Source organism: Lolium rigidum, chromosome 5 (genome assembly GCF_022539505.1).
Source record: "Lolium rigidum isolate FL_2022 chromosome 5, APGP_CSIRO_Lrig_0.1, whole genome shotgun sequence".
Lineage (NCBI taxonomy): Eukaryota > Viridiplantae > Streptophyta > Magnoliopsida > Poales > Poaceae > Lolium > Lolium rigidum.
In genome coordinates, this window is record NC_061512.1 from 21,291,624 (window position 1) to 21,318,236 (window position 26,613).

At 43.2% G+C, this 26,613-nt stretch overlaps 1 protein-coding gene and 1 pseudogene across 1 annotated transcript; both read right to left on the minus strand.

Annotated features, from left to right (window-relative positions):
* Positions 1-1,130: 1,130 nt before the first annotated feature.
* LOC124655706 (pentatricopeptide repeat-containing protein At1g61870, mitochondrial-like) lies at positions 1,131-2,125 on the minus strand. The gene has a single exon (XM_047194558.1). It carries the CDS (start codon positions 2,123-2,125, stop codon positions 1,262-1,264), a length of 864 nt encoding a protein of 287 aa, XP_047050514.1. The 3' UTR covers positions 1,131-1,261.
* A 183-nt stretch (positions 2,126-2,308) lies between these two features.
* On the minus strand, positions 2,309-3,685 carry LOC124657714 (annotated as a pseudogene).
* Between the last annotated feature and the right edge of the window lie 22,928 nt (positions 3,686-26,613).

Below are 26,613 nucleotides of genomic sequence, written 5' to 3' on the forward strand. Positions count from 1 at the left end.
TCTTGGCCACGTCAGCGCCAACCGGTGAGCCCAGACCGCCAGGTCTCATCTTAACCCATCGAGCAATTTACTCTTTCTTGTTAAAATCAATATCCACTAAGCTGATGCATGACGAACCAGTACAAATTAAAGCCTTGTACATCCCATATGAGCAGATGGTGTGTAGACAAAAGGCTAACAAAAATATCATCCTGGCCCCTTTCATTCTGGAATCCATATTTGTGAGGTCTGCGATCACAGGATGCTACTAGATCGTGTAGTTAGCTAGGAGAGACTCAATGGCTGAACTCTTGCCTGCAACATTTTCATACCAGACCCGATAGCCATGCGCCTATACAGAGATCGATAACTCAAAATCAGTGAAGAAGCTGAACTTTGGTAATTTATATTTGGTATGCACTACCTGTAGGGCTTCATATATACCAGCAACTTACTCATGCTGTCTAGAGTAGTTGCAAAGTCACTGCAAAGTTTGTGAAACAAACAGATCAATCAGAGTCCAAGCTGACTGTTTGCCCCAGGTAGGGAGAACTGGAAAAGGGATTATTCTAGTACCTGACTGTTTGCTTTACATGCCAAGGAGGTTCAGATCGTCCGATTCTTCCAATTTCACGACGTGGTTGCCAGTCAATAGTGCCTTCAGCGGCTTATACAACATGCAGACTGAGCCCAGCAAAAATTTGTGTTAAGAAGATTGCATGGTGCTCACATAGCAATTGCCAAAAAGAGAATATGAATAATACATCTTAAATGACAGACACTTACATTTTACATTTACAAAAGATCAGTGTAAGTCAAGTAGATTTTTCCAGAACATCAGTTTCATTACCTCTGAAGTTCAAGAAAAATCATCTAGGAGAAGACAGTATAGTACCATATGAAAATACATCATGCGGATAAACACTGTCTGCTACATGCCTGCAGACTACATTGCATACATATGGCCAAGAACTGAAAAGGATGGGCATCTGGGATGTTCATATAGCACTTGGTCAAAATTTTAAAGAATAAGTCAAAGTACAACATATAAATCTGGATTGCAACAAAGAACAAGGAAGAACTGCATTATCCAACGTGATAAACTGGTAACTCACGCTACATGACCATCCAGTAGACCTCCCATTAGTTCAGAAATGCAAATACCCTATATGAGAAAAGAAACCAAATGAACTGACACAAACTAGCACATGAAGACACGTGAATGTCGTAACAGATTGCAAAGTGAAAAAAACAACAACTCATCCGCATATGCAAGCGGTGATTACGCTTTGTTTTCAGCAAGTGCCAGTTGGAACGCAGCAGCCTCGACCTTCTCCCACTCGTCTTTGGCGTCACCCTTGGCGGCCTTCTTCATGGTCATGCCAACCTCCTTTGCATGCTTGATCTTCCGGCTCTTCACCAGTCCTACGATCAAGCCTTTGACGGCCTGGAACGGTGGCACCCACTTGTTCTGCAAGCATTCCTTGCACACCTCCAGTGCAGGGCTAAACGCGCGCTTCTCGACCAGCGCCTCGAGCAGCATGATGTAGGTCTCGGAGTTGGGCACCACGCCTTTCCCGCCCGGCCTCGGCACCTCCGGCATCTTCTTGAGCAGCCGTGTGGCAGCGTCCACCTCCCCCTCCTTGCAGAGCCCCCCGATGACGGTGTTGAAGCTCTCCCGGTTGGGCGGGACGCCGTTGGCAGCCATGGCGTCCAGCAGCTCCTCGGCCTCGAAGCTCCTGCCCTTGGCGCACAGGGCAGCCATCCGGAGGTTGTAGGTGGTGACGTTGGGCTTGAGCCGCCTCTTGCTGCCCGTGACATCCTTGAGCAGCTGGTCGAACGCGGGATAGTCCGCTGCCTTGAGGTACCCCCTGAGGACCTCGTTGCAGGAAACGATGTCCGGCTGCACGCCGGCCTTGTCGAGCATTCCGTCGAACACCTTGCGTGCGCCCGCGACGTCGCCAGCGGCGACCATGCACTTGAGGAGCACGTTGTGGGAGACGAGCCCCGGCGCGACGGAGAGCTCGGCGGGGAGGTCGCGGAAGGCCTTGACGGCGCGGTCGTGCTGCCCCGCGTCGTGGTAGGCGGCGAGGAGCGCGGAGAGGGCATACAGTGCATACAGATGGCCAAGAACTGAAAAGGCCATCTATGATGTTCATATTGATTTAAAAAAAATAAAAAAAAGTCGAACTACAACATATAAATCTGGATTGCAAGAAAGAACAAGGAAGAACTGCAGCATCCAACGTGATAAACTGGTAACTCACGTTACATGACCATCCAGTAGACCTCCCATTAGTTCAGAATTGCAAATACCCTATATGAGAAAAGAAACCAAATGGACTGCTAGAGTTGGACACAAGCTAGCACACGTGAATGTCGTAACAGATTTCAAAGTGAAAAAACAACAACTCATCCGCATATGGTGATTACGCTTTGTTTTCAGCAAGTGCCAGTTGGAATGCAGCAGCCTCGACCTTCTCCCACTCGTCTTTGGCGTCACCCTTGGCGGCCTTCTTCATGGTCATGCCAAGCTCCTTTGCATGCTTGATCTTCCTGCTCTTCACCAGTCCTACGATCAAGCCTTTGACGGCCTGGAACGGTGGCACCCACTTGTTCTGCAAGCACTCCTTGCACACCTCCAGTGCAGGACTAAACGCGCGCTTCTCGACCAGCGCCTCGAGCAGCATGATGTAGGTCTCGGAGTTGGGCAACACGCCTTTCCCGCCCGGCCTCGGCACCTCCGGCATCTTCTTGAGCAGCCGTGTGGCAGCGTCCACCTCCCCCTCCTTGCAGAGCCCCCCGATGACGGTGTTGAAGCTCTCCCGGTTGGGCGGGACGCCGTTGGCAGCCATGGCGTCCAGCAGCTCCTCGGCCTCGAAGCTCCTGCCCTTGGCGCACAGGGCAGCCATCCGGAGGTTGTAGGTGGTGACGTTGGGCTTGAGCCGCCTCTTGCTGCCCGTGACATCCTTGAGCAGCTGGTCGAACGCGGGATAGTCCGCTGCCTTGAGGTACCCCTGAGGACCTCGTTGCAGGAAACGATGTCCGGCTGCACGCCGGCCTTGTCGAGCATTCCGTCGAACACCTTGCGTGCGCCCGCGACGTCGCCAGCGGCGACCATGCACTTGAGGAGCACGTTGTGGGAGACGAGCCCCGGCGCGATGGAGAGCTCGGCGGGGAGGTCGCGGAAGGCCTTGACGGCGCGGTCGTGCTGCCCCGCGTCGTGGTAGGCGGCGAGGAGCGCGGAGAGGGCGCGGTCGGTGGGCGGCCTGACGAGGCGGAAGGTGGAGAGGGAGTGGTCGGGCATGCCCGCCTGCGCGTAGAGCGCGATGAGGCGGAGGAGGAAGCCCTCGGAGGGGTGCGGCGCCGGGAGGGCGGTGAGGGAGGTGGAGAGGAGGGAGGTGACGAGGTCGCGGCGGCCGGCGGAGACGAGGCGGGAGACGGCGAGGGAGAAGATCGGGCCGTCGCCGAGGAAGGCCGGGTGCGGGAGCGCCTGGAGGAAGTGCGCGGCCAGGTCGTCCGGCGCCGTGGCGGCGCTGCGGATGGAGTTCTTGATCCGGGCGAGCTCGGCGGGGCTGGTGGCGGCGGGCTGGGGCTGGGGCTGGCGCTGGGTACTGGTGGAGAGGAGGCGGACGAGGATCTGGCGGCGGCGGAGGAGCGTGGGGCCCGGGGCGATGGCCCGGCGGAGGGCGGCGGCGGCGGCCATCGGTGAAGGCGGAGAGGGTTTGGAGGAGACGGGATCAGGGCAGGGAGGGGTTTAGCTTTGGAAAAAAATGATTCTTTTCGGGCCGGGCGAGCACACGGTTGCTGTGCTGGTACCCTTCCACGCGTGCGAGACTGCGAGCCCACTCACACTTCCATTGAATATTTTTTCTCAAATCAATCAAAATCTAACTAAGTTTGAAATCAATCTACGCTCGGATGTTAGGAGGAAAGTAGCGCCACGGTTCCACTGAATTGAATTTGATAGTTTGATGTTTCGTAAAGGTGGAATATTCTTCGTGAAAGGCGATGTATCAGTCGATAGATTCGTCGCATCAATTTTTTAGACGCAGTCTCTCGGAAAGCAAAGGTGTAGGCGAGGTGTTCAAGCGACATTCGAGAAATCTATGATATTTTAGCTCATGCCTCAACTCAATAAACCTCTTCTCGTCGAGCGGCTTGGTGAAGATGTCCACCAGTTGGTTCTTAGTGTCAATGAATGAGAACTCAATATCACATGTGATCTCGAATGAAGTGGTTGCGGATCTCAATATGCTTTGTTTTGCCATGGAGCATCGGGTTGTAGGCGATCTTGATGGCACTTTCATTGTCACACAAAAGAGTACTTTGCTATACTCAAATTCATAGTCCCGCAAAGTTTGCCTCATCCATAACACTTGCGCACAACTCGCCACAGCAATGTACTCGGCCTCGGCGGTAGAGATAGAGACGTAGTTTTGCATCTTCGAGGACCAACATACCAATGAATGCCGAAGGAAGTGACATGCTCCGGATGTTAACTTCCTATCCACCTTGTCGCCCGCCCAATCGGAGTCCATGAATCCACAAAGAGAGAAATGCGTGTCCTCGAGGTACCATAGTCCGAAGTTAGGGGTATCAAAGATTCGCTTGACCACCATGAGATGTCTTTCCTTCAAAGCCACTTGATATCATGCACATACACCAACACTAAGCATGATATCAGGACGGGATGTGTAAAGGTAAAGAAGCAAACCTATCATGGAGTGGTAGAGCTTTTGGTCGACGGGCTTGCCATTGGGGTCGAGGTCGAGTTGGCACTTTAAAGCCATAGGAGTTCAAATACCATTGACGCTCTTTATGTCGAAGCGCTTGAGCATATCTTAGATGTACTTTGCTTGGTTGAAGAAGGTGCCTTGATGGAGTTGCTTGATCTCAAAACCAAGAAAGAACTTGAGCTTGCCCATCATAGACATCTCAAACATGTCGTTCATCAACTTAAAATTGCTCATTAAATGCAGTGTTAGTCGACCCAAAGATAATATCGTCCACATAGACTTGGCATATGACCCTCTTAGTAAAACAAGTGGGGTCGATTCTCCCTGCCTCAAATCCACGGTCTTCTAGTAACTCATTCAAATTCTCATATCACGCACGTGTGGCTTGTTTAAGGCTATATAGAGCTTTGTTGAGTCTATAGACGTGTTTCGGACGGTGAGGGTCCTCGAACCCTGGAGGTTTCTTAACATATACCTCCTCTTGCAATGGACCATATATAGAGAAAAGCACTCTTTACATCCATTTGTTGGAGCTTGAAACCATGGTGAGATGCATAAGCCAAAAGGATGCGTATTGACTCGAGTTGAGCAACGGGTGCATATGTCTCGCCATAGTCCACTCCTTCAACTTGAGAATACCCTTGAGCCACCAATCTTTCTTTGTTGTGGATGATGATGTCGTGTTCATCTTGTTTGTTTTTGAATACCCACTTGGTGCAACTAATATTGTGGCAATCTTTAGGCTTCTCCACTAAGGTTCACACCTTGTTCCTCTTTAAGTTGTTCAATTCCTCGTTCATTGCAATCACCCAATCTAGGTCTTCAAGAGCTTCATACACCTTTTGAGGTTCCACCATTTATATGAAGGCGTGGTGCTCAGTGAAGTTTGCCAATTGCTTCCGGGTGGAGACTCTTCCTCTAACATCACCAAGAATATCCTGGAGCTTATGTGACTTGAGGCGGAGGTGTCTCATCGTCTTTTCTTCATGGCGAGTGTTGGCTTCATGGATAGTTTCATTAGAAGCCTCTTGGTCATCACCAAGATTCCGATGTTACCACTACCTTGTTGAGACTCCGTGTGTGAGTAGATCCCTCTGTTCTTGGGGATATGGTGAAACCCTAGTTATGAAATACGATTGAAATAAATATTTTTTATTCATTCCTTGATCATTGTGTATTATTTGTCTCTCTTGATATTGTATGAAGTCGTCCATGCAATTTTTGCCTCTAAGGACAAGAGAGGGGATTACCCTGAACACATGGTAGATAGGAGGTGTCAAGTGACATCCTCACACCAATCCTCTATCATGTGGTCAATTAGAGGAGACTCGTAGAGCTTTCATCCATAGGCATGGGATCCTAGCGGAACCCTTAATAGTAATGTACTGAGGTGATTTTCCCTTTACATTCACAGTTGTTATGAGAGGACGATTAAACATATGGTTGGTGTGCAACTTCCCTATGTGGAGCTTCTCCATGCACATGCATAAAAGAATGATTAGAATATCCTAATCTTTAATACTCAAACTCTAGAGGTGAATCCAAGATTCCACGAGAACACTTTAGCCCACCACATTTTTCATACCAATCAGTTTTCCTTTGATAGTTAGTTTATTTGTAATGTTCCAAAGGGGCCAGGTAAGGGTCGCAAAGGTGAACCAAACTAATCTACTAAGGGGGGCTGACAAGCCAACAAGAGTGCAATGAAATCACCAACCCCTATTGGGTTCCAACCGCAGTGAAGGAGTTCCCTTACTCCAACCCACATGAATCTACCCATGTGGCAGTGAAGAAGATGTGATTACAGCCCTCAATATCTCCACAAAGTGATCATAGGCCATTAGAAGGGCCTTGGCGCTTAGCCACCTGCTCACATGACAGAAGTTTCCCTCTTATGAGATGCTAGAGGAAAACATTGATCTTAGGCGAAACCCTAGTTCGTCAAACTTCCTTGAAGTGCGTGACCGCTGCCCCTTGTAGCACTCCATAGTACACCGACTTAGCTGTGAATGTCCCAGAAGCCTCAAGTGACGAAGACGCTCCGGCGTGGTCCTCAATTGGGGGTGCTAGATCTCTCGACACAAATTATCCCACTCAACCGCTTCTGCAAGGCCAAAGTGCCTCCGAAAGCGAATGTGCCATACCCCTAGGATGCCCATGTGGACTCGAGTCGCATGGACCGTGATGGTGGAATCAACACAACAACTGAAAATGCGGGGGTATCGCCCGTGTAGGCACCTCCTTGGAGAAGAAGTCCTGGCCCCCTAGGTATTTAGCGCGGATTAGGTCTGCCCATAGACCCTCTGCATTTTGGTAGATCTTCCATATCCACTTAATTAAGCATAAGCATAATGTTCATGATATTGGTGTTGAGGATTACTAGACCCCCAAATTCCTTGGGCTTGTAGACCATAGCCCAATCAACCATGTGGTATTTCCTTGAATTCCTGACACCTTCCCAAAAGAATCGGGATCTTGGCCTATCCATCGCATAATGGTTTGGGTCATGTAGTAAGTCGATTCCCATTGCGAACATAGGTAGGTTCGAGAGGCCAGAGTTAGTGAATTCTAGACTTCCGGTAAAGGCGAGGAAATGCCCTTCCATGTATCAACGTGGTTCCCCATTTTCCCAGGCAAGAAGTCCCAATCCGCCACCCTAAGCAGACTACTGCTCACCGGGAGACCCAAGTATTTCATGGGAAAGACCCCCAACTTGCAATTAAGAATATTCGCCACCCTGCGTCCCCCCCTCCGTGACCCCTGTCACCACAACCTCGCTCTTGTCAAAAGTGATCTTCAACCCCGACATATTTTCAAAGCATAGGAGGGGAGATTTGAGGTTTGCGATCCTTGGCTCAATCAAGATCATCGTGTCGTCTGTGTATTACAGATGCGTACCCTCCTGGGATGAGGTGGGATACCACCCCCTTTATGTGCCTTGTCGAGTTGTCCCTAGCAAGCATGGCTGCCAGACCATCAACCAGGAAGTCAAAGAGGATGGGAGAGAGTGGGCCACCCTAGTGTTACAAAAGAAGAGCCCTACCTCCCTGTTGACATTGATAGCAATCTAGCCTCCCATGACCAACTGCATCAAGCGGTGAACCACCATGGCTGATGATATGTTGCAAACTTATCTATAATTTTTGATTCCCCATGCTTGTTTTACACCAATTTATATATGTTTTGCTTACACTTTGTTGTACTTTTATATATTTTCTGGCACTAACCTGTTGACAAGATGCCACAATGTCAGTTCCTTGTTTTTTGTTGTTTTGTATTTCAGAAAAGTAGTACAGGAAATATTCTTGGAATTGGACGAAACAAAAGCCGAAGTTCATATTTTACCGTAACAAAGACGGAGTCCAAAGGAGAGACGAAGGGGCGCCACAGGGCAGCCACATCGTGCCTTGGCGCAGCTTGGCCTCTCGCCGCGCCAAGGGGTGGTGTGGGCCCCCAAGCATCCACCGACCTCGACCTTCTGCCTATTTATTCACGATCTCGGGAAAAACCTAAAGACCCGAGCCTCCATCCACGAAAAGTTCCGTCGCGGCCGCCATCGCCGACCCTAGCTCGGGAGGGTTCTGAAGCTCTTCTCGGCACCCTGCCGGAGAGGGAGATCATCACCGGAGGCCTCTACATCGTCATGCCCGCCTCCGAAGTGATGCGTGAGTAGTTCATCTCTGGACTACGGGTCCATAGCAGTAGCTAGATGGTTGTCTTCTCTAGCTTATGCTTCATGTTTAGATCTTGTGAGCTGCCTATCATGATCAAGATCATCTTTATGTAATGCTACATGTTGTGTTTGCTGGGATCCGATGAATATTGAAGACTATGTTGAGATCGATTATATACTTGGCATATGTTATTCACGATCTTGCATGCTCTCTGTTGCTAGTAGATGCTTTGGCCAAATAATACTTGTAACTCCAAGAGGGAGTATTTATGCTCGATAGTGGATTCATGCCTCTACTAATCTGGAAGAGTGACAATAACTTCTAAGATTGTAGATGTGCTATTGCTATCAGGGAGAAAACAACAATGCTTTATCTAAGGGTAATTCTATTGTTTACTTTACACACATTGCTTAATGGAATAATCTGTTGCTTGCAACTTAATACTGGAAGGGGATCAGATGATAACCTGAAGGTGGATTATTAGTCATAGACGCAGTTAGATTACGGTCTATGTATCTTGTTGTAATGTCCAAATGAATCTCATAGTAATCATCTTGTCATGTATGGTCTTTATTCTGTCAATTGCCTAGCTGTAATTTGTTCACCCAGCATGTTACTTGTCTTTATGGAGAGACACCTCTAGTGAACTGTGGACCCCGGTCCTTTCTTTTGCACTGATAAAATCATCACGTTCTGTTTACTCACTGCAAGCACTATTTTCTTTAATTCTACTACAGACAAACATCTCCTTCCACGCTATACATTTAATCCTTTGTGTTCAGCAAAACCGGTGAGATTGACAACCTCACTGTAAGTTGGGGCAAAGTATTTTGGTTGTGTTGTGCGCAGGTTCCACGTTGTTGCTGATGCCGGTAGTGCGCCATGACACAAGTCATCTAGCAACACCTTCAAAAGTCACGCCCTTCTCCTACTGGTCGATTAAACCTTGGTTTCTTACTGAGGGAAAACTTGCTATTGTGCTCATCAGACCTTCCTCTTGTGGTTCCCCAACGGTGTGCAATCCGCGTTCATCAGCTGAGAATCCCTTTCTCTAACGAATTTCGCGGAGGAAGTCCCAGTTGACCCTGTCATAGGCTTTTTGGAAGTCAAGTTTGAATAAGAGGCCCCAAGCTTCTTAGCTTTGAGCTCATGGGCAATCTCGTGTAGGGCGAGGACCCCTCAGCTCTCATGAAGACATCTACCTTTGATAAAAGTCTCGTGGCTACGGTCTATAGTCCTTTTTAGCAAGCGGAGCAAGACGAATGACATAGGCTTTTGCCACAAATTTGAAAATAACATTAATCAACGCAATATGCCTAATCTGTTTATCTTGTCCGCCCCTTCACCTTGGGAATCAAGGAGATGATCCCAAAGTTAAGGCGCGCGAAGTCCACCCTTCCTAAGACAAAGTCATTGAGGAGCTTGATACATCTCCAACGTATCTATAATTTCTGATGTTTCATGCTTATATTATACCAATTGCTACATGTTTTATATACACTTTATATCATTTTTATGCATTTTCCGGGACTAACCTATTAACAAGATGCCAAAGTGCCAGTTCTCGTTTTCTCGCTGTTTTTGGTTCCGGAAAATTACTTCGCGAATATTCTCGGAATTGCGCGAAACAAAAGGCCACGTCCCTATTTTTCCGAAGCTTCACGGAGTCCGAAGGAGAGACGAAGGGGGGCCACGAGCTGGCCACCTCATAGGGTGGCGCGGCCCCACCTTCGCCGCGCCGCCGGTGGGGTGGGCCCCTCGGGACTCCACCAACGCTGCCCCTTCGCCTATATATTGCCCCAGATGCGAAAACCCTAAAGAATCCAGTCATATTCCACCAAGGGTTCCGCAGCGCTGCCGCCATCGACGACAAGTTTTGGGGGACAGAATCTCTATTCCGGCACGCCGTCGGGACGGGGAATTGCCTGATACGTCCATTTTGCATCACTATTTTATATCACAATTTGCTGTTATTCATTGATATATTTCATATTTAGAGATGATACTTATGTTATTTCATCTATTTTGCATGTTTCATGATCATTGGAGAATTATTCACCGGAGTCAGGATTCTGCTGGAAAAAGCACCGTCAGGACACCATATTTCTGAAGATCAACAATTGGCGGAAGTTATACGAAAAATCCTATTTTTCCAGAAGGCGAAGGGAGCCAAAAGGAGGGGCCGAGAGGGCCACCATGCCCCCCCCATAGGCCGGCGCGGGCCCAGGCCTGGCCGCGCCGCCTTGTGGGGAGGGGGCCCACAGCCCCCTCTGGCCGCCTCTCCTTCGCGTACTTCTTCGTCCCGAAAACCTAAGCCCTGGGGAGTTACGGAGAATTGACAGAGCCGCCTCTGCGGGGCGGAGAAACACCAGATAGAAAAGAGCTCTCCGGCGGGCAGGAATCCGCCGGGGAAATTCCCTCCCGGAGGGGGAAATCGACGCTATCGCCATCGTCATCGAGCTGGACATCATCTCCATCGTCATCACCATCATCTCCATCATCTACACCGCCATCTCCACCGCTGCATCTCATCACCGCTGTAACGATTTGGGTTGGATCTTGATTGTTTGATAGGGGAAACTCTCCCGGTGTTGATTACTACTTGTTATTGATGCTATTGAGTGAAACCATTGAACCAAGGTTTATGTTCAGATTGTTATTCATCATCATATCACCTCCGATCATGTTCCATATGATGTCTCGTGAGTAGTTCGTTTAGTTCTTGAGGACATGGGTGAAGTCTAAATGTTAGTAGTGAATTATTGTTGAGTAGTATTCAATGTTATGATATTTAAGTTGTGGTGTTACTCTTCTAGTGGTGTCATGTGAACGTCGACTACATGATACTTCACCTTTATGGGCCTAGGGGAGTACATCTTGTATTCGTTTGCTAATTGTGGGGTTGCCGGAGTGACAGCAACCTAAACCCCCATTAGTATATCGGTGCAGGAGGGATAGCAGGATCTCAGAGTTTAAGGCTGTGGTTAGATTTATCTTAATTACTTTCTTGAATTTGTGGATGCTTGCAAGGGGTATAATCACAAGTATGTATTAGTCCTAGGAAGGGCGGTGCATTAGCATAGGTTCACCCACACAACACTTATCAAAACAATGAAGACTAATCAGCCGTATGAAGCGAAAGCACTAGACTAAAATCCATGTGTGTCCTCAAGAACGTTTGGTCATTATAAGTAAACAAACCGGCTTGTCCTTTGTGCTAAAAAGGATTGGGCCACTCGCTGCAATTATTTCTCTCGCATTTTATTTACTTGTACTTTATTTATCTGCTATATCAAAACCCCCGAATACTTGTCTCAGTGAGCATTTACAGTGAATCCTTCATCGAAACGGCTTGTCAACACCTTCTGCTCCTCGTTGGGTTCGACACTCATATTTATCGAAAATACTACGATACACCCCCTATACTTGTGGGTCATCAAGACTATTTTCTGGCGCCGTTGCCGGGGAGTGAACCGCTATTGGTAAGTGGAATTGGTAAGGAAACTTTTACTGTACGTACGTGCTGATTTTGTTTCTGCTTGCTGCTATAAGTCATTATGGAGAGATCCTCCCTTGAATTTCTATTTGGGAAATCTACTACTACTGCAATGGTAGTGGATGAGGCGCCAGGTGAGGAAGTAATACCATATAAAATACCTATGAAAATTATTGAACGTGTTGTGGATAACCGCTATGAAGGGAATGGAACTGTTCATCCTAGAGATCATTTACTGTTTTTACATGAATTATGCGGGTTATTCAAATGTGCAGGTATTTCAATGGATGAAGTTAGGAAGAAATTATTTGTTATGTCGCTATCTGGTAAAGCGGCGCATTGGTATAAACTGCTGAAGGATGGGCGTTCTCTTGATTGGAAGGATATTGTGCCTCTATTTTACTCTAAATTTTATCCTCCAAGTGAAATTCACAAAGACCGCAGACCGTATATATAATTTCTGGCCTCATGATGGAGAGAGTATTGCCCAAGCGTGGGGGAGATTGAAGTCTTTAATGCTCAAATGCCCCATTCATGAGCTTCCCGGTAATATTATTATTGATAATTTCTATGCAAGACTTGTCTTTTCAAGATAAAACCTTGCTGGATACTCGCTTGTTCCGGATCATTCACGCGCAATAAAGAAGAGTTTAAATGGGACCTTCTTGATCGAATCCAAGAAAATACCGAAGGATGGGAGAACGACAAAGGTAGAGTGTCAGGTATAAATTATAATTATGAATGCATTGAAACTTTTATGGATACTGATGAATATCGTAATATAAGTGCTACATATGGTCTTGACTCTCAAGTTGTTGCAAATATTTATAAAGCTTTTGCCTCTCATTTTGAATTGCCTAGGAAGAATTTTGATAAGTATCATGAACCATATAAAGATAAAGTTGATTCGCCTAAAGGCAAATGTATTGAAATTAAAACTGTTGATCATGTTCTTCCTGAGGCTTATATTGAAAAAACTCCTTTCCCCGCTAAAATGAAGGAGTATTCTGTTATAACTAGTGTAGTTAATAAAAGTGCAAAGAAACCCATAGAACCCGAAGAACAAATAAAAGTTGAACCTCGTCGTTGCAATAGTTAAAGATCTTGTTACTGAAAATGTGGAAGGTGGTCATATTATTTTTTGTGAAGATGCTTCTAATATTGTTTCGCATCCTAATAAGTCTATGAAAGCCAGTGTTCCTGTGCTCTCTGTTCGAATTGGTGATCATTGCTATTATGGTTTATGCGACATTGGTGCAAGTATTAGTGCCATTCCTTATGAGCTCTACACGGAAATTATGCATGAAATTGGTTCTTGTGAACTTGAAGATATTGATGTGGTTATTCGGCTAGCCAATAGAGAAACTATCTCTCCCATTGGTGTTCGAGATGTTGAAGTTCTATGTGGTAAGATTAAATATCCTGCTGACTTTTTGGTACTTGGTTCTGCTGCTAGTAAGTCTTGTCCTATTATTTTTGGTAGACCTTTTCTAAATACATGTGGAGCTATTATAGATTGCAAGAAAGAGAAAATTGTTACTAAATTTGCTGGTGAATCTTATGAGTTTAATTTCTCTAAATTTGCCAAAACTCCTTATAAAGCCGATTTGCCTAATGATGATTTTAGAGTTGAACAGGTGTGCATCTATTGCTCTTGCTCCTAGTAATCCTTTGCAGCAGCATTAGGAGAATAGTGAGAGTGAAGTTTTTAGGGAAGAAAGGGATGAGCTTGATGAAATTTTCCTTCGACAACCTATTCTTAAACATGACTTACCGGTTGAAGATTTAGGCGTAACACCACCACCAAAAGAAGATCCTGTATTTGATTTGAAACCATTACCTGATAATCTTAAGTACGCTTATATTGATGATAAGAAAACATATCTTGTTATTATTAGTGCTAAGCTTTCAGATATCGAGGAAGAAAGGTTATTGGAAATATTAAAGAAACACCGAGGAGCTATTGGCTACACTCTTGATGATTTGAAGGGGATTTCTCCCGCTATGTGCCAACATGCCATTAATATAGAAGATGGTGCAAAACCTGTTGTTGAACATCAGCGTCGTCTAATTCCCAAGATGAAGGATGTGGTAAGAAATGAGGTATTAAAACTTCTTGAAGCAGGTATTATATATCCTATTGTCGACGGTAGATGGGTTAGTCCTGTGCATTGTGTTCCTAAGAAAGGAGGTATAACTGTTGTGCCCAATGATAATGATGAGCTTATTCCTCAAAGAGTAGTTGTATGGTATAGAATGTGCATTGATTTTCGAATAGTTAATAAAGTTACTAAGAAAGATCATTACCCTTTACCTTTTATTGATCAAATGTTAGAAAGGTTGTCTAAAAATACTCATTTCTGTTTTCTTGATGGATATTCTGGGTTTTCACAAATTGCTGTTAGAGCTAAAGATCAAGAGAAAACCCCTTTCACTTTTCTCTATGGAACTTACGCTTATAGGCGCATGCCTTTTGGTTTATGTAATGCTCCTGCTACTTTTCAAAGATGCATGTCTGCTATTTTTCATGGCTTTTGTGAAAATATTGTTGAGGTATTCATGGATGATTTTTCTGTCTATGGGAATTCTTTTGATAATTGCTTGCGAAACCTTGATAAAGTTTTGTAGATATGTGAAGAAACTAACCTTATTCTTAATTGGGAGAAATGCCACTTTATGGTTAATGAAGGAATTGTATTGGGACATAAAATTTCTGAGAGAGGTATTGAAGTTGATAGAGCTAAAGTTGAAGCAATTGAGAAGATGCCCTATCCTAGGGATGTTAAAGGTATTCGTAGTATTCTTGGTCATGCTTGGTTTTTATAGGAGGTTTATTAAAGATTTCTCTAAAATTTCAAAGCCTCTTACTAATCTTCTTCAAAAAGATGTACCTTTCGTTTTTGATGATGATTGTAAGGAAGCTTTTGAAACTCTAAAGAAAGCATTAACAACTTCTCCTATAGTTGAACCTCCTGATTGGAATTTACCTTTTGAAATTATGTGTGATGCTAGTGATTTTGCTGTAGGTGCTGTCCTTGGACAGCGAGTAGATAAAAAATTGAATGTTATTCATTATGCTAGTAAAACCCTAGATGCTGCTCAAAGAAATTATGCTACAACCGAGAAGGAGTTATTAGCCGTAGTTTTTGCATGTGACAAGTTTAGACCCTATATTGTTGATTCAAAAGTCACAATTCATACTGATCATGCTGCAATTAGGTACCTTATGGAAAAGAAAGATGCTAAGCCAAGGCTTATTAGATGGGTTCTTCTTTTGCAAGAATTTGATTTACATATTGTAGATAGGAAAGGTGTTGATAATCCTATTGCTGATAATTTGTCTAGGTTGGAAAATATTACTTACGATCCTGTTCCTGTTAATGATAGTTTTCCAAATGAACAATTGGCTGCAATAAAGGTGAGCTCGCGAGAGAGCCCTTGGTATGCTGATTATGCTAACTTTATTGTTTCAAAGTACTTGCCTCCAACCTTTTCAGCTCAGCAAAGGAGGAAATTCTTTTATGATTTGAGGCATTATTTTTGGGATGACCCACACTTATATAAAGAAGGAGTGGATGGTATTATGCGAAGATGTGTCCCGAATATGAACAACAAGAGATATTGAGTAAATGCCATGGTAGTGTTTATGGAGGACATCACGCCGGAGATAGAACCGCACAAAAGGTTCTACAATCGGGTTTTTATTGGCCAACACTTTTCAAGGATGCAAGGAAGTTTATCTTATCTTGTGATGAATGTCAAAGAGTTGGTAATATCTCTAGACGCAATGAAATGTCTATGAATTATACTCTTGTTATTGAACCATTTGATTGTTGGGGATTCGACTTCATGGGTCCTTTCCCTTCTTCAGAAGGTAATACTCATATACTTGTCGTTGTTGATTATGTTACTAAATGGGTAGAAGCTATACCTACAAAAAGTGTTGATGGTGAGACCTCTATAAAAATGCTTGTAGATGTTATATTTCCTAGATTTGGAGTACCTAGATATATTGTGACTGATGGAGGCTCTCATTTTATTCATGGTGGTTTTAGAAAAACTCTTGCCAAATATGGTATTAATCATAGAATTGCTTCAGCTTATCATCCTCAAACTAGTGGGCAAGTAGAATTATCGAATAGAGAAATTAAAGCTATTTTGGGAAAGACTCGTTAATAAATCTAGAAAGAATTGGGCTAGTAAGTTAAAGGAAGCATTGTGGGCTTATAGAACTGCTTATAAAAACCCTATGGGAATGTCTCCTTATAAAATGGTTTATGGAAAAGCTTGTCATTTACCTTTAGAACTAGAGCACAAAGCTTATTGGGCTGTAAGAGAACTTAATAAAGATTTTAAACTTGCTGGTAAGAAGAGGTTGCTACAATTGAGTTCTTTAGATGAATGGAGAAATGAAGCTTATGAAAATGCTAAACTTTTTAAGGAGAAGGTTAAGAAGTGGCATGATAGAAGAATTATTAAAAGATAATTTAATGTTGGAGATAAAGTCCTATTGTATCGGTCTCGTCTCAGATTTTTTGCAGGGAAATTACTCTTGAAATGGGAAGGACCATATGTTATTGATGAGGTATATCGTTCAGGGGCAATAAAAATTAGCTCTTTGGAAGGTAACGCCACACAAGTAGTGAATGGGCAAAGACTCAAGCATTATATTTCTGGAGATTCTTATAATGAAGATATTGATGTTATTCAAGTGATAACTCCGGAAGCTTTCATCAAAGATCAAATTGACAAGTCTTTGCAGAGTCCGACTTTGAATAGGTACCAATTTTAGTAATAAAAAGTCCGCGTTTAACTTTCCGAACAATATTTCTGCTGTTTTTGGAAAATATAAAAAATTACGAGATCGAAACGGAGTGGAGGAGACGCGCGAGGGCCCGTCACCATAGGCCGGCGCGGGCCCCACCCTTGCCGCGCCGCCCTATGGTGACAGCCCCTCGGCGTCCCGTTTCCACTCGTTTTCGGCCTGGAACCTTCCTTTTGTTGTAAAAATATTTGCTATATAATCCCCCGGACCCCTGGAGGTCCGTATATCGTTTTCTCGTCGTGTTTTGTTTCGAGCTGTTTTCTGCCAGGATCTGTTTTGATCTAGAAGCATCATGGTCTCCAACAACAAAGACAAGGGACCTTTGGAGGAAGATATTCAAGACCCTGAATTGAAGGATGAAGTCGAGAGCGAGGATGAGGAAGAAGTGGAGGAAACTCCGCGAGTACACCCACGTGCCACCATTGCAAGCATTGGCGTGATAGCAAATCCGTCCAACATCAAGAGAAGTGCACGGATCGCCACCGGAGGAGGAGTTCCACGTCGCTTTTTAGCTCCAAGGACATCTTCTTCAGGCATCCACCACCCTTTCCGCAATCTAACCTACAATCGTCAAACTGAAAGGACTCCCAAGGTAGTATTGCCAAGTGGTTGGGATATAGATCGTTCTAACATTGCAGGAGAGATGAAACGTGAAGCTGAAGGGTGGGGAAACAACTCTAAGAGCTGTGACTCGCCATCTGACATGCTTATGAGCCGCGTTGAGCACAACTCGGAGCTGATTCACAACCTCACCTATGAGATTGAGGATTTAAAGGAACTTGTTAAGAAGCTTGTCGAGAAGAATCCACCATCATCGCCGCTGAAGGAGTAATTCATCATCGGTATTGGCATCCCCTTGGTTTATTCCAAGCTTGGGGGAGTGCCGCGGTATCACATCATCACTATCTCTATCTTTTACTATCAAGTAGAGTCATATCATGAGTAGGGAAGTTATTATATAGAATAGTTTGCAGTGTGGAAGTATCTCTTATTAGTTGGTTATCTATGTATCCGTTGGTGTGAGTTATCATTATGGAATATTAATGAGAAGTCTTATCATTTACTTTTTGCACACCTTATTTTAGTTTGCAATCTCTTTTATATAATTACTCTTGACATTAGTATTGATATCACTTTGGTAGCATCAAGTAAATCTATTTGGTTTTGGCAAACTTAGCATTGGTCAATAGCAACAACACCTTGATGTTTGAATAGAAAAGGGAAATACATGTAGATATATTACTCTATTATCTTTATGCTAATGAGTTAGTATTCTGAAGTTAAAATTGCTTGTGCTTACAAGAAAGATGCATGATTGTTTCTATCACATGTATATTTGTTTGTTTCCCTCAACCTTTATGCTTGCTATCAAACCTTGCTATCCAAAAACCTGTATTGAGAGGAAATACTTCTCATGCATCCATAACCTTAGACCAAGCCCACGCCATTTGTGTCCACCATAACTACCTACTATGTGGTATTTTGCGCCACTCCAAGTAAATGCTTCATGTGCTACCTTTAAATAATTCAAACTATATTACTCCTTATTTGTGTCAATGTTTTATAGCTCATGAGGAAGTATGTGGTGTTTTATCTTTCAATCTTGTTGGGCGGACTTTCACCAATGGACTAGTGGCACATCCGCTTATCCAATAATTTTGCAATAAGAGCTGGCAACGGGGTTCCTAGCCCCAATTAATAACTTTCATTAATAATTCTCTTCACATGTTTTGCCCTGATTTATCAGTAAGCTACTTAATTTTGCAATAGACACTCCTCCATGGTATGTGAATGTTGGAAGGCACCCGAGGATTCGGTTAGCCATGGCTTGTGAAAGCAAAGGTTGGGGGAGTGTCATCCATAATAAAACTAAAATACATGTGTAAACAAAAGAGAAGGGGGATGATCTACCTTGCTGGTAGAGATGACGTCCTCCATGGGAGCCGCTCTTGGAAGGTCTGTTTGGCAAGGGAGTTAGAGTGCCCGCTACCATTCGTTGACAACAACAAACACCGCTCAAAATCTTACTTTTATGCTCTTTATATGATTTCAAAACTTGAAAAGCTCTAGCACATGATTTAATCCCTGCTTCCCTCTGCGAAGGGCCTATCTTTTACTTTTATGTTGAGTCAGTAAACCTATTTCCCTGTATCTTAAGCAAGCAATTGAGTTGTTGTGAACCAACCATTTATACTATGATTTAGTTAATCATGTCTTTTATGCTTTCTTGTTCAGTACATATTTTATCTGAATGAATATGACTTTGAAGGTTATCAATGATTATGAGAAGATTGTTATGATTGAGGATGAAAGCCTGACTATATAAATTCTAATATGAAAGCTTTGCTTAGAAGATAAGTGCAATCCTTTAGTAGTTCTCTGACCAAGAACAAAGTTTGCCATAACCAATCATGATTTTCTATGCACCTCTATTTGTGATTTCTCTTTACCTATTTCAAGATGAGTTATATGAAGAGAATGTTTACTAGAATATCTTGTGTGAATCAATATGATGCTTCTTTTTCGTATTTTATTTATCGACTCTTCACTCCATAAACATGTGGTCTTGTTTATTGAGCTCAGTTTCACTTGGGGACAAGCGAGGTCTAAGCTTGGGGGGAGTTGATACGTCCATTTTGCATCACTATTTTACATCATAATTTGTTGTTATTCATTGATATATTTCATATTTAGAGATGATAGTTATGTTATTTCATCTATTTTGCATGTTTCATGATCATTGGAGAATTATTCACCGGAGTCAGGATTCTGCTGGAAAAAGCACCGTCAGGACACCATATTTCTGAAGATCAACAATTGGCGGAAGTTATACGAGAAATCCTATTTTTCCAGGAGGCGAAGGGAGCCAAAAGGAGGGGCCGAGAGGGGCCACCATGGCCCCCCCATAGGCCGGCGCGGGCCCATGCCTGGCCGCGCCGCCTTGTGGGGAGGGGGCCCACAGCCCCCTCTGGCCGCCTCTCCTTCGCGTACTTCTTCGTCCCGAAAACCTAAGCCCTGGGGAGTTACGGAGAATTGACAGAGCCGCCTCGCGGGGCGGAGAAACACCAGAGAGAAAAGAGCTCTCCGGCGGGCAGGAATCCGCCGGGGAAATTCCCTCCCGGAGGGGGAAATCAACGCCATCGCCATCGTCATCAAGCTGGACATCATCTCCATCGTCATCACCATCATCTCCATCATCTCCACCGCCATCTCCACCGCTGCATCTCGTCACCGCTGTAACGATTTGGGTTGGATCTTGATTGTTTGATAGGGGAAACTCTTCCGGTGTTGATCACTACTTGTTATTGATGCTATTGAGTGAAACCATTGAACCAAGGTTTATGTTTAGATTGTTATTCATCATCATATCACCTCTGATCATGTTCCATATGATGTCTCATGAGTAGTTCGTTTAGTTCTTGAGGACATGGGTGAAGTCTAAATGTTAGTAGTGAATTATTGTTGAGTAGTATTCAATGTTATGATATTTAAGTTGTGGTGTTACTCTTCTAGTGGTGTCATGTGAACGTCGACTACATGATACTTCACCTTTATGGGCCTAGGGGAGTACATCTTGTATTCGTTTGCTAATTGTGGGGTTGCCGGAGTGACAGCAACCTAAACCCCCGTTAGTATATCGGTGCAGGAGGGATAGCAGGATCTCAGAGTTTAAGGCTGTGGTTAGATTTATCTTAATTACTTTCTTGTATTTGCGGATGCTTGCAAGGGGTATCACAAGTATGTATTAGTCCTAGGAAGGGCGGTGCATTAGCATAGGTTCACCCACACAACACTTATCAAAACAATGAAGACTAATCAGCCGTATGAAGCGAAAGCACTAGACTAAAATCCCCGTGTGTCCTCAAGAATGTTTGGTCATTATAAGTAAACAAACCGGCTTGTCCTTTGTGCTAAAAAGGATTGGGCCACTCGCTGCAATTATTTCTCTCGCATTTTATTTACTTGTACTTTATTTATCTGCTATATCAAAACCCCCCGAATACTTGTCTGTGAGCATTTACAGTGAATCCTTCATCGAAACTGCTTGTCAACACCTTCTGCTCCTCGTTGGGTTCGACACTCTTATTTATCGAAAGTACTACGATACACCCCCTATACTTGTGGGTCATCATTGCCCCCGGAGTCATCTCCATCGACACCACCACCATCTTCATCGCCGCTGCTGACTCCCATGATGAGGAGGGAGTCGTTCTCCCCCGAGGCTGAGGGCTCTACCGGTAGCTATGTGGTTCATCTCTCTCTCCCATGGTGTGATCTTTATGTGATCATGAGCTTTGTAATCTAGTTGAATATGTAGATGTTACTCTTGTCTATTATGCACTCTAGAGGTTACTTTAATATGAACTCCACAGTCACTCTCCACGGTGTGATGGTGACAGTGTGAGCATCGTGTGTGATTCCTTATGACGTTGTGGAGCTTGTTTACTCCGGCTTGAGGTGTGCTTTTGCAGCTCTACACAATGAATGGTGTTTGTTATCCAACAAGAGATTGTTTGAGAGTAGCATTTATTTATTCAATTATGTGATCATTGTTGAGAGTGTCCACTAGTGAAAGTATGATCCCTAGGCCTTGTTTCTAAGCATTGAAACACCGTTTCCAATAAGTTCTGCTACATGTTCGCTTGCTGCCATTTTTATTTCAGATTGCAATTGCTACTTATAATCATCCATATTACTTGTATTTCACTATCTCTTCGCCGAACTAGTGCACCTATACATCTGACAAGTGTATTAGGTGTGTTGGGGACACAAGAGACTTCTTGTATCTTAATTGCGGGGTTGCTTGAGATGGATATCTTTGACCTCTACCTCCCCGAGTTCGATAAACCTTGGGTGATTCACTTAAGGGAAACTTGCTCGCTGTTCTACGAACCTCTCGCTCTTGGAGGCCCAACACCGTCTACGGGAATAGAAGCGTGCGTAGACATCAAGCTATTTTCCGGCGCCGTTGTCGGGAGGTAAGGTAAAAGGTATTCACATCCTCCGACTACTAAGTTATTTCCTAGCACTGTTGCCGGTGTGTGAGTGCTCGAAGCTATTTCCTTTAGATTATGCAATTATATCATTTTGTTTCTTGTTTTTATTTTCACTAGTTAGGCTTAATGGAAAAAAACAAAAAAATTAGAGATCTTTATGAACTTTATATTGAATTAGGACATGTTGTGTTTGAAGAGAGAATTAAAAAACCCATGGAACTTTGTTTGCAAAATAGTTGTAGCAATGTTTTTAGCATGAATTCTTTGAACACTATTATTTTTAATGCTATGGAAAAGTCTAAGCTTGGGGAAGCTGGTTGTGATATTTTTAGTCCCCCAAGTTTTGAGGAGAAAATTTTCTTTGATGTTACTTTGCCTCCCATTTATGATGATTATAATGATAGTGGTATTTTGGTGCCACCTACTATGGAGGATAAAGTTTATTATGATTATACCATGCCTGCAATTTATGATGATTACAATGATGGTTGTGATAGTTTTACTCCCAGTATTACTAATAAAATTGATTATGATTATGTGGAGAGTAATAATACTTTTATGCATGTGGATCATGATAAGAATGCTTTATGTGGTAGCTATATTGTTGGGTTTATTCATGATACCACTGAAAATTATTTTGAGAGAGGAAAGTATGGGTTTAGAAATCTTCATGTTACTAAATTTCTTCTCTTTATGATGAATGTTTTGAGCTTTCTCTTGATTTGCTTTTATTTTCTAGGTACTTTAAGACCTACTGGTCCTTATGAGAGAGGGAGACACAATTTCATATATCACAATAATATTAAGTCTCCTCTCCTTGTATTGAAATTTTTGAAGTTACACTTGTTTTGTCTTCCTATGCTACTCACTTTGTTCTTCATTGACTTGTTTTCTTACAAGGCTCCTATGCATAGGAAGAGTGTTAGATTTAAACATGTTTTATATATTCTTCTTGATGCTCTCTTTTCAACTCTCATAAATTTATGTGAGCATCATAAAAATCACTATGCCTAGCTAAAAGGCGTTAAAAAAAGCGCTTATGGGAGACAACCCATCGTTTTTATTTTCTGTTATTTTTGCCTTTCTTTTTTGTTTTGAGTCAAGGTGCTTGTTACTTCTGTAGCAATACCTTTGTATATTTATTTTCTTGCATTGTTGTGCCAAGTAAAGTCTCTAATAGAAAGTTGATACTAGATTTGGATTTCTGCGCAGAAACAGATTTTTAGCTGTCACGGTTTTGAGCTTTTCTCTCTGCAGAAAAATCTAAAAATTCTAAAAAAAATCGTGAGTAATCCTCAGATATGTACGCCACTTTCATTAGTTTTAAGTTTTCGGATTTGAGCATGTTAAGTGCCTCGAAAAAATTCGTCTTTACGGACTGTTCTGTGTTGACAGATTCTGCCTTTTATTTTGCATTGCCTCTTTTACTGTGTTTGAGTGGATTTCTTTGCTCCATTAAATTTCAGTAGCTATGGGTAATGTCCAGAAGTGTTGGTAATGATTGTGTCCATGCATAACATGTGAATTTTTGATTATGCACTAACCCGCTAATAAGATTACTTCGAGTTTGGCGTGAAGAAAGTTTTCAAGGATCAAGAGAGAATGATGATATTACATGATCAAGAAGAGTTAAAAGCCTAAGCTTGGGGATGCCCCCGTGGTTCATCCCTGCATATTTCAAGAAGATTCAAGCTTCTAAGCTTGGGGATGCCCAAGGCATCCCCTTCCTCATCAACAAACTTATCAGGTCATCTTTAGTGAAACTGTATTTTAATTCTTTCACATCTTATGCGCTTTACTTGGAGCGTATGTGTGATTTTATTTTTGTTTGTGTTTGAATAAATTTGGATCCTAGCAATCCTTGTGTGGGAGAGAGACACGCTCCGCTTTTTTATTTGAACACTTGTGTTCTTCGTTTTACTTTAATATTCATGGCGAAAGCTGAAAGCCTCAGCATTGATTGTTATTTGGTTGGAAACAGAAAATGCTTCATGTGGTAGTTGGTATATTGTCTTGAATAATTTGATACTTGGCAATTGTTTTGAGCTCTCGAGTAGATCTTGTTTAAACTCTTGCATCATGTAGTTTAAACCTATTAGTGGAGAACTACCGTAGAGCTTGTTGAAATTTGGTTTGCATGATTGGTCTCTCTAAGGTTTAGATATTTTCTGGTAAAAGCATTTGAGTAACAAGGAAGACAGTGTAGAGTCTTATAATGCTTGCAATATGTTTTTATATAAGTCTTGCTGTACCGGTTTATACTTGTGTTTGCTTCAAACAACCTTGCTAGCCAAAGCCTTGTACTGAGAGGGAATGCTTCTCGTGCATCCAAAACCTTGAGCCAAAACCTGTGCCATTTGTGTCCACCATAACTACCTATTATGTGGTATTTTCTGCCATTCCAAGTAAATACTTCATGTGCTACCTTTAAACAATTCAAAACTTTATTACTCCTTATTTGTGTCAATATTTCATAGCTCATGAGGAAGTATGTGGTGTTTTATCTTTCAATCTTGTTGGGCAGACTTTCACCAATGGACTAGTGGCATATACATCCGCTTATCCAATAATTTTGCAAAAAGAGCTGGCAACGGGGTGCCCAGCCCCAATTAATTAACTTTCATTAATAATTCTCTTCACATGTTTTGCCCTGATTTATCCGTAAGCAACTTAATTTTGCAATAGATACTTCTCCATGGTATGTGAAATGTTGGAAGGCACCCGAGAATTCGGTTAGCCATGGCTTGTGAAAGCAAAAGGTTGGGAGGAGTGTCATCTATAAATAAAACTAAAATACATGTGTAAACAAAAGAGAAGAGGGGTGATCTACCTTGCTGGTAGAGATAACATCCTTCATGGGAGCCGCTCTTTGAAAGTCTGTTTGACAAGGGGGTTAGAGTGCCCACTACCATTCGTTGACAACAACAAACACCTCTCAAAACTTTATTTTTATATTCTCTATATGATTTCAAAACTTGAAAAGCTCTAGCACATGATTTAATCCCTGCTTCCCTCTGCGAAGGGCCTATCTTTTACTTTATGTTGAGTCAATTTACCTACTTCTTTCTATCTTAGAAGCAAACACTTGTGTCAACTTTGTGTGCATCATTTCTTATGTGCTTGCTTATTGCACTCATCATATTACTTTGTGTTGACAATTATCCATGAGATATACATGTTAAAAGTTGAAAGCAATTGCTGAAACTTAAATCTTCCTTTGTGTTGCTTCAAAACCTTTTATTAAGAATCTATTGCTTTATGAGTTAACTCTTATGCAAGACTTTTTGATGCTTGTCTTGAAAGTACTATTCATGAAAAGTTTTTGCTATATGATTCAGTTGTTTAGTCATTATCTATTTGTTAGCAAACTATAGACCATTGCTTTGAGTCACTTCATTCATCTCATATGCTTTACAATAGTATTGATCAAGATTATGTTGGTAGCATGTCACTTCAGAAATTATTCTTTTTATCGTTTACCTACTCGAGGGAGAGTAGGAACTAAGCTTGGGGATGCTTGATACATCTCCAACGTATCTATAATTTCTGATGTTCCATGCTTATATTATACCAATTGCTACATGTTTTATATACACTTTATATCATTTTTATGCATTTTCCGGGACTAACCTATTAACAAGATGCCGAAGTGCCGGCTCTCGTTTTCTCGCTGTTTTTGGTTCCGTAAAATTACTTCTGCGAATATTCTCGGAATTGCGCGAAACAAAAGGCCACGTCCCTATTTTTCCGTAAGCTTCACGGAGTCCGAAGGAGAGACGAAGGGGGCCACGAGCTGGCCACCTCATAGGGTGGCGCGACCCCACCTCTCGCCGCGCCGCCGGGTGGGGTGGGCCCCTTGGGACTCCACCGACGCCGCCCTTCGCCTATATATTGCCCCGGATGCGAAAACCCTAAAGAATCCAGTCATATTCCACCAAGGGTTCCGCAGCGCCGCCGCCATCGACGACAAGTTTCGGGGACAGAATCTCGTTCCGGCACGCCACCGGGACGGGGAATTGCCCCCGGAGTCATCTCCATCAACACCACCGCCATCTTCATCGCCGCTGCTGACTACCATGATGAGGAGGGAGTAGTTCTCCCCCGAGGCTAAGGGCTCTACCGGTAGCTATGTGGTTCGTCTCTCTCTCCCATGGTGTGATCTTTATGTGATCATGAGCTTTGTAATCTAGTTGAATATGTAGATGTTACTCTTGTCTATTATGCACTCTAGAGGTTACTTTAATATGAACTCCGGAGTCACTCTCCACGGTGTGATGGTGACAGTGTGCGCATCGTGTGTGATTCCTTTATGACGTTGTGGAGCTTGTTTACTCCGGCTTGAGGTGTGCTTTTGCAGCCCTACATAATGAATGGTGTTTGTTATCCAACAAGAGAGTATTTGAGAGTAGCATTTATTTATTCAATTATGTGATCATTGTTGAGAGTGTCCACGAGTGAAAGTATGATCCCTAGGCCTTGTTTCTAAGCATTGAAACACTGTTTCCAACAAGTTCTGCTACATGTTCGCTTGCTGCCATTTTTATTTCAGATTGTAATTGCTACTTATAATCATCCATATTACTTGTATTTCACTATCTCTTCGCCGAACTAGTGCACCTATACATCTGACAAGTGTATTAGGTGTGTTGGGGACACAAGAGACTTCTTGTATCTTAATTGCAGGGTTGCTTGAGAGGGATATCTTTGACCTCTACCTCCCCGAGTTCGATAAACCTTGGGTGATTCACTTAAGGGAAACTTGCTGCTGTTCTACGAACCTCTGCTCTTGGAGGCCCAACACTGTCTACAGGAATAGAAGCGTGCGTAGACATCAGAGCTGAAGGATGTCGCCGCGAAGGATTCCCCAGAAACGCTTGAAGAACATCACTGGCAGGCCGTCCGG